This window comes from Siphateles boraxobius, unplaced genomic scaffold (genome assembly GCF_051911475.1).
Source record: "Siphateles boraxobius isolate OS27281-9 unplaced genomic scaffold, OSU_SipBor_1 9, whole genome shotgun sequence".
Taxonomy (NCBI): Eukaryota; Metazoa; Chordata; class Actinopteri; order Cypriniformes; family Leuciscidae; genus Siphateles; species Siphateles boraxobius.
Window position 1 is genome coordinate 12,078,989 of NW_027509219.1, and position 11,672 is coordinate 12,090,660.

An 11,672-nucleotide genomic window follows, 5' to 3' on the forward strand; every position below is an offset into this window, starting at 1 on the left:
CTGACGTTAGTGTTTTTGTTCTAATAGTGGATCTGAAAGTGATGAGACAAAGCCTTTCTAAAACATTTTATAGCCGAACTAACAGATCAATAATTAACGATGAACATTAGCATTCAGTTTCACTTGAGAGATTATAGATTAGTTACTATATAACTAATACATGTACACACTACGGTTCACCTTTTAGTGCTTAATCCCATTCTATACACAGAGTTCAGTCAGTTAGGGTAGTGACAACTGCCACTTCTGAAACTTTAGTGAGTTCATGGCCAACTCAATAAGTACATAGCTGTACTCAATAATGCATATTCATTGGCATATTATTTGGCAACCTGTTATTATTACTATGGTATTGCTCTACCAGCGGCCGCCAAGGGGGGTGTTGGCAGGGGTATAACCGGGAACATTGTCCCAGACCCTGTGATGAGAGAGGTCCACAAATTTTGTCTTGATCCCTCTAAATTTTAGCAGCGGCCTTGAGTATCACTATTGGTATTCCTCATATTAGGATTCAGGATTAAAGCAACCTCCAACCCTATGTTTTAAACCAGATGTGAAACAATCTACATTCTCTGACATCAATGATGCCTCAAATCACGTTTGTTTTTTTAAAGAGAGATATATTATTATTATTCAAATTAGACATACCAAAATAGGCAAAAAAGTCATACCTAGGGGAACAATTCCAAAGAGACTTGTGTAGGTAAACCATATATTTTCCTCAAAAACTGTAAAGTGAAAAGAGCGCTTTAAGATTAAATTTAGACTTTTATTCACATATAAACATTTATTTACGCACACATCAGTTGTGGTAAACATAGTTTAAGCATGTTTGCTCAATGTGCAAGAATGAATGAGGTTTGTTCTTGTTACGCAGCACTTTTGAGCTTTAGCAAGAACCAATGAGGTTCATTCTCGTGTTACGCACTGTTTGAGCTTTAGCAAGAACCAATGAGGTTCATTCTCGTGTTACGCAGTGTTTGAGCTTTAGCAAGAACCAATGAGGTTCATTCTCGTGTTACGCAGTATGTTTGAGCTTTAGCAAGAACCAATAAGGTTCATTCTCGTGTTACACATTGTTTGAGCTTTAGCAAGAACCAATGAGGTTCATTCTCGTGTTACGCAGTGTTTGAGCTTTAGCAAGAACCAATGAGGTTCATTCTCGTGTTACTCATTGTTTGAGCTTTAGCAAGAACCAACGAGGTTCATTCTCGTGTTACGCAGTGTTTGAGCTTTAGCAAGAACCAATGAGGTTCATTCTCGTGTTACACATTGTTTGAGCTTTAGCAAGAACCAATGAGGTTCATTCTCGTGTTACGCAGTGTTTGAGCTTTAGCAAGAACCAATGAGGTTCATTCTCGTGTTACGCAGTGCTTGAGCTTTAGCAAGAACCAATGAGGTTCATTCTCGTGTTACTCATTGTTTGAGCTTTAGCAAGAACCAATGAGGTTCATTCTCGTGTTACGCAGTGTTTGAGCTTTAGCAAGAACCAATGAGGTTCATTCTCGTGTTACTCATTGTTTGAGCTTTAGCAAGAACCAATGAGGTTCATTCTCGTGTTACTCATTGTTTGAGCTTTAGCAAGAACAAATGAGGTTCATTCTCGTGTTACGCAGTGTTTGAGCTTTAGCAAGAACCAATGAGGTTCATTCTCGTGTTACACATTGTTTGAGCTTTAGCAAGAACCAATGAGGTTCATTCTCGTGTTACGCAGTGTTTGAGCTTTAGCAAGAACCAATGAGGTTCATTCTCGTGTTACGCAGTGTTTGAGCTTTAGCAAGAACCAATGAGGTTCATTCTCGTGTTACGCAGTGTTTGAGCTTTAGCAAGGACCAATAAGGTTTTTTCTTGTGTTACGCAGCACTTTTGAGCTTCATTAAGAACCAATGAGGTTCATTTTCGTGGTACGCAGTATGTTTGAGCTTTAGCAAGAACCAATGAGGTTCATTCTCGTGTTACGCAGTGTTTGAGCTTTAGCAAGGACCAATGAGGTTTGTTCTTGTGTTACGCGGCACTTTTGAGCTTCATTAAGAACCAATGAGGTTCATTTTCGTGTTACGCAGTATGTTTGAGCTTTAGCAAGAACCAATGAGGTTTATTCTTGTGTATGTTTGAGCTTCAGCAAGAACCAATGAGGTTCATTCTTGTGTTACACAGTATGTTTGAGCTTTAGCAAGAACCAATGAGGTTCATTCTCGTGTTACGCAGTATGTTTGAGCTTTAGCAAGAACCAATGAGGTTTATTCTTGTGTTACAATACGCAGTATGTTTGAGCTTTAGCAAGAACCAATGAGGTTCATTCTTGTGTTACGCAGGAAGTTTGAGCTTCAGCAAGAACCAATGAGGTTCATTCTTGTGTTACGCAGTATGTTTGAGCTTTAGCAAGAACCAGTGAGGTTCATTTCGTGTTACGCAGTATGTTTGAGCTTTAGCAAGAACCAATGAGGTTTATTCTTGTGTATGTTTGAGCTTCAGCAAGAACCAATGAGGTTCATTCTTGTGTTACACAGTATGTTTGAGCTTTAGCAAGAACCAATGAGGTTCATTCTCGTGTTACGCAGTATGTTTGAGCTTTAGCAAGAACCAATGAGGTTTATTCTTGTGTTACAATACGCAGTATGTTTGAGCTTTAGCAAGAACCAATGAGGTTCATTCTTGTGTTACGCAGGAAGTTTGAGCTTCAGCAAGAACCAATGAGGTTCATTCTTGTGTTACGCAGTATGTTTGAGCTTTTGCAAGAACCAATGAGGTTCATTCTCGTGTTACGATGTATGTTTGAGCTTTAGCAAGAACCAATGAGGTTCATTCTTGTGTTACGCAGGAAGTTTGAGCTTCAGCAAGAACCAGTGAGGTTCATTTCGTGTTACGATGTATGTTTGAGCTTTAGCAAGAACCAATGAGGTTCATTCTCGTGTTACGATGTATGTTTGAGCTTTAGCAAGAACCAATGAGGTTCATTCTCGTGTTACGCAGTATGTTTGAGCTTTAGCAAGAACCAATGAGGTTAATTCTTGTTATGCAGGAAGTTTGAGCTTCAGCAAGAACCAATGAGGTTCATTCTTGTGTTACACAGGAAGTTTGAGCTTCAGCAAGAACCAATGAGGTTCATTCTCGCTGATCAATGTTTATATGTGAATAAAAGCCTAAATTCAATCTGTTCATCATATAAAGTGATTGAGTCTCAATGCATATGGATTAGTTTTACGATCTTTTTGAAGATTCAAAGATTCAGTTGCATAGCTGCAAATAGCTGAGTCTTACGGGTTTGGAATGACATGAGGGTGAGTAATGAATAACAGAATTTTCATTTTTGGGTGAACTAATGCTTTAAGTGTTAAGTTTAAAGTTAAAAGCATAAAAAAAAGTTTTGCCATTAAAGCATAAATGTCTAAAAAAATATGTCCTCGAGAAGTATGTGTATACATTACAGATGGGTAATGACCAAATAGTCAGATAAAAAAAAGAAATACTCTTAACGTTCTTTATTGCACCAGGCACTTCACAATAACCCTCCCGACCCGACACCACACTACGAATTGAATTGACCCATAAATCCACCAACTAAATATACTATATATTAAACATCATCCTCTTTCTGTACATTAAGAAAAACTGAGAATTGTAACTAAAGAAATTAGAAATAAACATCCGAGAGTGGAAACTAAGTAAAACAAGCAAATAAAACGTTCATATTCGTCACAGTATTTAATGCCCTGAAACTGCTGTTTAGGGCTTATACAGCAAAGTCTCTTCATGAGACTCATTGTCCTTCTGTCTCAATTCACAGACTGTCACACAACCGCTCACCTTCATTAGGTGAGAATCGTGTCTTCCGTATATTGAAGAATCAATCATTTATATTAAATATCATACAATATCTCTGTTTTGAGTGAAACAATCGCTTGAGTGGTTTTCCCCTGGATAAGGTCGAGTTGTGAGAGAGGAAATTGTCCAAGTCTAAGAAAAGAGAAACAAATCCGGTGGCTGCTTATCTCTCTTATTTCTTTCGGCTTCTCAGAGAGATTTTCTCGCAGTCAGCACCCGTACGATGGACCCAAGACCCCCCACAGCGAAAGCCTGAGTGAGAATATGAAGACAAAAATAGAAATAGACATGTGAGATGAAAAAAAGAGGTTTAAAAGAAAAGAAATCGAAAATTTTTATTCCCTGACCGACCTTTTCGTGCCACTGGAGTAGGATGGCGCTGCTGTTGTCTGAGGGCTTCTCGAAGCCTCTGTAGATGTACTTCATCAGCAGGTCCACTCCGTTCTTGTCCAGGGACTTCACTGCCGGCTCAATATCGCTGCTCTTGAATGCAGTCAGCACTCGTAACACCACCGCCTGGGCCCGCTCCTGAGAGAGAAGGACGGAGTGAAAGAAATAATATATATATATATATATATATATGTATATATAAAAGCTCGAATCAAAGCTACGGTGAGGTGCTTACTATGGTAGTGAATGGGGCCAATTTTTGGAGGATTTAAATGCAGGAATGTGAAGCTTAGAATTTAAAAAAAGCACTTATATTAATCCTGTTAAAACCTGTGTACTATTCGAGCTGTAAAACGGTTCAGTTTTTTTATAGTCATGTTAGGCATTACGCTGTAAAATTGGATATAACTTTATACAGAAAAGGTTAGCGAGCTTATTTTTTAACAACAAAAACATGTCAACACATACTGTTTAGGCCTACATCTTGTAGCTATACTTTTGAAATAGTATTTTATTGTTTACCGATCGGCTCCATTCATTACCATTGCAAATGCCTCAGTATGGCCCAGATTTTGCTATTTTTGAAGAAAAAGAAAGACAAGTAGAAGTTAATTTTAGTGGAATCAACATTTTGCAAAAGCTGTCAAATGAGCTTAAGTTGTACTGAACCCAGAATATTTCTTTAAACCATCCAGAGGGCTGAATGTCAGAACCCTCGAGCTAAAAGAACAGCACATTTAAGGCACACAATGATGTCATTGTCGTCACAACCTGTTGTGCACAAATAGGGCTCCTAATAGAAAATCACAGACTGTCTGTAGGTACTACTACATTTCAATTTACTTCACGACCATTAAAATGTACATTTGATATATCATGAATATAGGTAGTATGAATGAAATTCAGATGTATTACATCCGCCATGTTGTTACTGTCAAGTCATAAATTATCATAGCCATTCATAAATCCTCTCCCATGACCTCATGGGATAGTAGCATCCATCAAATAGTACTCTTTTGGCTTACTGTTTTTCACATTCTATATAGGCCAGTAGAGAAGTATTCGATTTCGAACAATGACAGTCTCATTGAACATCTGAAATTGATAGATCAAACTGTCTGAATAACAGAATTGGCTCTTACTTTCGCTGCTGGATTCTTGGAGTTGATTGGTGGATTCCTCAAGGCGATGTGAAATGCTGACATCATGTCCCCTGTGCATCACACTTAGTTAAGGAAAGCTGACCGACCAGTCAGTCGTTCACTCTTAAAGAACCCTGGCCTGAAGAACATTATTTTTACGTGGTCAAAACTGTTTTTAATGATTATAAGAAAAGTTTACGGAGAAGCTGGTGTAAAGAAGTTTGGTTTGAACATTTCTGGTGTTGATTTCACTGGCTAATCATGACTCTGTTAAAATGTGTTGATTTTAAAACACTTCTTCTATCCCAGCTTAATATAGAGAGTCAACTATAAATAAATCATTAGTGGGTTGATTTCTCAGAAAAATGTAAACTCTCTCGGATTCTCTGTGGTATATCAAAACATCATTCTGTTTGTAAAAATATCACTCTGACCATCCCGACACTAACTCAAATGATTTTGGGGTGGGACTATCTAAAATAATCAACAGAAACCACGTAACCTGCTGCCAAGGCAAACCTTTAAACACTAGAATAGTCCATATGCTGATGACATGAACATGAAAATCATGTCTTTATTTCATAGTGAGGGTAAAGGAGGCGTCAGACTCAAACCTCTTTAAAGCTCCAGTCTAAAAATGTGGCTCTGAGCACCAAAAATGGATCATTCCGGTCACAAACGCTGATGACCTGATTAAATAAATAACATCACGCACAGTTGGAGGGAAAAGAGGGGGGAGAATTTTTTCTCAGAAACGAAATAACTGTTTACGTTCTGATTTGGCAACTCTGGTGTGTCATTTAAAAACACATCCGAAGATTAATGCTTATCTATAACACGTTAAAAATACACGACCTTGTCATTTTCAAGATTATTCGAGGTTCAAAAAAAATTATGTAATTACAAAAACTGAAACTACCTTTTGGTTACACTTTATTTGAATGTCCCCGTTACAGTGTAATAATACATTTTATTATTGAATAATAGCAATTAACTACATGTACTTACTATAGGGTAAGGGTAGGATTAGGGTTTGGTTTGGGGTTAGTTGCATGTATTTATGCATGATTTCAAGTTAGTACTACAATAAATACATGAAACATGTTACAAAAACACAAAATAAAGTGTTACCTAAAATTTTCATTGAACCAAAAGTAATGGCACTTTTAAAAAAATGTGCATTCAAATATTCTCAGTAAATGTGTTACATAGCAGCCCTTAAGGATATTAAACCTACATATTTTAAATATTATTATAAATTATCACTAACCGAACTAAAAGTGAAGATAACTAAACTTAAGTTTGAAAAAAATGGGGGGGGGGGGGGGGGTCAGTAACAACTTACTAGACCTAATTGTAAGAACAAATAAATAAATGCAAATAAAATAGAAATAAAACCTAAATAAATCTACCAAAAAAACAAAACAAAGCTAATGAATAACAGAAAGAAATTCAGCATTAAGCACCAGCAATAACTCCACAAAATAACCCGTTAACTTACTTAAAATACAACAAAACATCTATAATTTTGAATAAACCTAAAACCACATTCCTATCCTAACTATTTGACAGGTTCACTATTATTAACATTCGTCTCGAACACACAGTGAGCTGCCTATCTAGACATTTGGGACAGCATTTCTGGACACTGATGCCTAGATAGACAGCTGACTGGTGTTTAAAACACAACATGTGTGTAAATAATGTACGAGGAACATCTAAACTAGGACAAGGTTGTTTTTTGGGTGCCCTTAAAAGAGACGAACTTTTCCCAGGCATGTTTTCTAGAGATAATAAACAATATCCGTCAGCATACGGTAGTAAGGCAGTTGAAGGATATTGTCCGATGAGCTCGTCCACCTCACAGGCGTCCGGTTCCTGCTGCTGCTCGGCCGCCTCGTCCTGCTCGTCCACGAATTTATTCTCGTCGTATTCGTCGATGTCGACTCCCCGGAATCGTGAGGACAGGGTGTTTTTCGCCATGAGGAGGAGCCCGTTATCGCGAACGGGGAATGTGCGATAACGGACAGGTCTGCAGCTTCCCTCAGTGACAGTGAAGAGAGCCGTTAATGTGTTCATCTGTCAGTGGGAAGGTGCGGCTGTTATACCTCCTCCTCTTCCTCCTCCTCCTCGTCCTCTCTCCCAGCGCGAGCATCTCCACACATTCCTGCAGAGCGGACACAAATCCCGACTAGAGCGGAAACGGAATTGCACTCCATGGTTACGCTGTGACACTGTGTTTCCGTTCCCTGAGAGGCAACTATGAATGCGGCTTGACTCAAATGAAGTTGCCTAAAAATACTATAGATTGTTGTAAAGCGTTGAAAAGTTATTTTTAAAGGGGGTGAAACACTCAGTTTCAGTCAATTTCATGTTAATCTTGAGTACCTATTGAGTAGTATTGCATCCTTCATATCTCCAAAAAGTCTTTAGTTTTATTATATTTATAAACATGGGCGTAGGTTTGGTCTCAGCTTTGGTGGGGACACCCCTCCCTTCCCCTTTGTAGTCTATCCTATGGCTAGCAAGTTTAACCCTCCTACCAGATATTGTTATTTGGATATTATCAATCAAGTAATGATTCATTATATTTGAATAACCAACAGTGTTCACTTTCGCTTTTTTAACATTGCCAACATGTTTTTCCAGCACATGTGTCTAGCAAGTAGGCTACACTCACAAATACATTACATAAACAGAATGTAGAAACGAAAAATGTCTCAGATGATCCATTGTTTATGACTGCAAGATTCTAAGTTAAGGTAGGCTAATTAACATTCAGTGACTTCGTAGCATTCTATCATGATAGCGCAACTTCTATGAGTCTATCCGTGCTGCACACCCCTAATTAATGCTCCTAACCTTGAAAGATTGCAGAAGCTAGGTTTAACTGTAACAATATCCTGGGTAACCAGGATCACCAGTTAATACTATTTTCCACAGTAGAATCTGCATTTGAAAGCCTGGTCAGTCACTGCTACTGCTAGTTATTTGTGTGGCTAGTTATTTTTGCCTACTTACACTCTGCTTTATGAAAAAGCTTCGTATGTCCCTTCTTCTTCTTGGGTGACATAGCTGATCTACAAAGTACAAAAAGGGGCAAAAAAACGGAATATTAAAATGTTTTACTCTGGCCTTTGTATATGGCAGGCAGAGAGACAGCCCTGGTAAGGGAGAGAGCCCTTACCATCGGCGTCGTCACGCGCGCACACACGCATAAACCACCCGCTCGCTGCCAGTGAGTGCAAGCACAAAAAGTAGTCCCGGCCCGCGCGTGTAGCCTGCCCGTCAGATAACCCGCCGCCAATCAAATTACGGCGTATCTTGTACTGTCGTCGTCCTGGCCGTTGGAATCGATCCAAATGCAGCGCAAATATCAAACTAGCAGTTCAAAGGAACTTGCTAAATATTGGTGGGGACAAATTTGTCATCTCAAAATATTGATTGGGACTAGTACCCAGCGTCCCCCCCTAAACCTACGCCCTTGTTTATAAAAGAAAGATAGGCTGTACCGAGTCTTTCCGGAAAAACCCGAGCGGGTGTGGGCGGAGCTAAATAATCACGAGCGCGCGAAACTTTTGCGTTGAGAGCGTCTGGAAGCTGTGACGTCCCAAAACAAACCGTGGCTAACAATCAGATTCAGCCATACATTTTTGATCCCGAATCAGATCCCGTGAGATTGGCAGTGAAATGGGGGAAAACACAAGGTCTCGAGAGTTTTTTAAAAGTAGAAATGATTTGAACTTGAGCGCAGTGTTTTAGAACACCATGTCATGCGCGAGTTTACAACATTTGTGTGTGTTTACTCGTGGTTTATGAGGACATGATTTGGTTTTACAATAAACAAACAGACACCTACAAATGTATTTAAACAGACACACCATACATCGCATGCTCCATAGATAAATTAACTATACGTGATCATGTTGTTTACTTGCTGTGCTTACACGCCGATAGTTAACACACAGACATTTGAAGCAGTTTTACTCACCGCCTGCGGTTCCAAAGCACGACCGTGAACCTTTATCGAGACTGCTCCATCCATGCATTAGACGATCGGCAAAAGCCGAGCACAGCGCTTTGATGGGCATACTGCCTTCACTCTCTCGCTAGGCTACAGGTGCGCGAGTGCCCTTCCGGGAGAAGTGCCCTTAGGACCCGTATAAGGAAATTCCGGCGCATCTGACGTCACAATCGCCCATACTCGAAAAAAACTTTCCGAAACTTGTGACAAACCGGAAGGAGTATTTGTGGCATATAAATACTCCATCAAACGTACAACTTAATTTTTGAAACTTTGTCCATGTTTAGCATGGGAATCCAACTCTTCAACAGTGTAAAAAACTCACTATGCATGAAATAGCATTTCACCCTTTGTATTTATTTTGTAATTAGAGATAGGTAGCCGGTTGCATACACAATGCTTAGACTAGTATTAAAAGTTAGTCTAGTATTAAAAGTTAGTCATCTAATTTTATTCTCCAAGACTAGTTCTAACTTTTTAAAGTCAATTAAATAAAAAGGTAGATTGGTCAAATTTGAACTGTATTAAGTATCTAACTGCTAGTTGGTCAAACCTTTTCTTAAGACTCAGTCTTGATAGCAGCTAAGTTTATGCAACTGGGCCAAGGATTAGATTTCAATACCCTATGTAGGCTAGTTCTTCATATTTGTGTTATTTATTTGTGTTTTTAATTTTTTTTTTACTGATTTTCTTGCTTTCTTATTTGTAGCCTATTATTAGTGTTTTTTTGTATTTAGTTGTGATTTATTACTAAATATAGCATTAAAAAACAAAACGAAGTTGCCTATTGTTACAAACTGCTCTGAGACAAGAAGGTTGAGATCCAAATGCAGCTTTTAATAATGGGGCAATCCAGACACGTAATCCAATGTACAGGCAACAGGTCAAAACACAGATAGGCAGTCCAAACAAACACAACACAAGATTGGGAACCAGGGGTAATCCAAAGGCAGGCATAGAGTCCAAAAACCGAAATACATGGAACCAGAGACATGCTCAGAAATGCAGAATAAACACTAAACAAGACTTCACAGATAATGAATGAGAAAACCAGGTGAGCTAAACAAGACAATGAGACACAGGTGAATTTGATAATAGATGAAGAGTCCGGGCAGAGAATTATGGGAAATGTAGTTTGTGAGTGAATGACAATAGTTTGAAGTGGAGTGCCCTCTGATGGCTCTTAAGGGCACTCGAGCTGGTGACGTTACACCTACAATGTATGCACATTATAGACTGTAACAAACAACACCAAGATAATTTTATGTATATACAACTTGTATCCATCTAATAATAGCCTAATAATAACTGTAAATATGTGCCTTTTCCTTATTTTATTTTTCTCTTTATGAAATTGTCTGTCAATCCAAAACATTATTGCATATGCTGAGCATCGAATCAGCATACGATTTTCTGAAAGAAAGTGTGACACACTGAAGACTGGACTAATAATGCTGAAAATTCAGCTTGGCCATTGCAGAAATAATTTACATTTTAAAATATATTCAAATAGATAATTATTATTTCACATTGTAATAATATTTCACAATATTATTACTTTTACTGTATTTATCATCAAATAAATGCAGCCTCAGTGAGCATGAGGACTTCTTTCAAAATCATTTTAAAAAACGTAATTATTCCAAACTTGACCAGTAATGTTTATAGCATATTTTCATATAAATAAATAAAATCGTGTTGACATGTTCTAGTACAATGTTAACTGATGTATATGAAATTTATTTTTTGTTATTGACATATCCTATCTGATTAACGTATTGTTTCCCAAGGTGTTTGGAAATATGAACAGTTTGTGACTAATACTAAATAATAAAAGACATTTAAGATTTTACATTTTAAATCTAAAAGACTTGTGGTTAACATGTTATAATAAGGTTTCATTAGTTAACTTTAATTATGCTTTAGCTAACATGTACTTACTATAAACAAAACTTCTACAGCCTTTATAATTGGTTTATTTGTTACTAATACATTATTAAAATCAAAAGTTGTATTTGTTAACATAAGTTAATGCACTGTGAACTAACATGAACAAACAATGAACAGCTGTATTTTATAACATTAACAAAGATTAATACATACTGTAACAAATGTATTGCTCATTGTCAGTTCGTTAGTTAATACATTAACAAATGTTAATGAATGAGACCTTGTTGTAAAGTGTTACAGATTTAGGGGAAAGATAAGAAACGTAGAAGTTAGAATAAATAGTCTGTACAGTTATTGTATATGTTTTTCACAGGTATTCAAACCTTCCTGTCTGTAAAAAT

The 11,672-nt window shown here is 37.7% G+C and overlaps 1 protein-coding gene across 1 annotated transcript; it reads right to left on the reverse strand.

Annotated features, from left to right (window-relative positions):
* Nucleotides 1–53: 53 nt before the first annotated feature.
* On the reverse strand, nt 54–7,575 carry arpc5la (actin related protein 2/3 complex, subunit 5-like, a). The gene is made up of 4 exons (XM_077222788.1): nt 7,197–7,575; nt 5,358–5,429; nt 4,177–4,353; nt 54–4,077 (listed from the first exon to the last, which is right to left on the reverse strand). Exons 1-4 carry the CDS (start codon nt 7,434–7,436, stop codon nt 4,015–4,017), a joined length of 552 nt encoding a protein of 183 aa, XP_077078903.1. The 5' UTR covers nt 7,437–7,575; the 3' UTR covers nt 54–4,014.
* Between the last annotated feature and the right edge of the window lie 4,097 nt (nt 7,576–11,672).

Bases quoted from the DNA above. Each gene is read 5' to 3' on its own strand.
- arpc5la (XM_077222788.1), bottom strand. From the start codon at position 7,436: ATGAACACATTAACGGCTCTCTTCACTGTCACTGAGGGAAGCTGCAGA. The intron at 5,430-7,196 runs TATCCTTCAACT...GTGTGATGCACA, and splicing joins TGGACGAGCTCATCGGACAA to GGGGACATGATGTCAGCATT. The intron at 4,354-5,357 runs GTAAGAGCCAAT...CTTCTCTCTCAG, and splicing joins CCAAGAATCCAGCAGCGAAA to GAGCGGGCCCAGGCGGTGGT.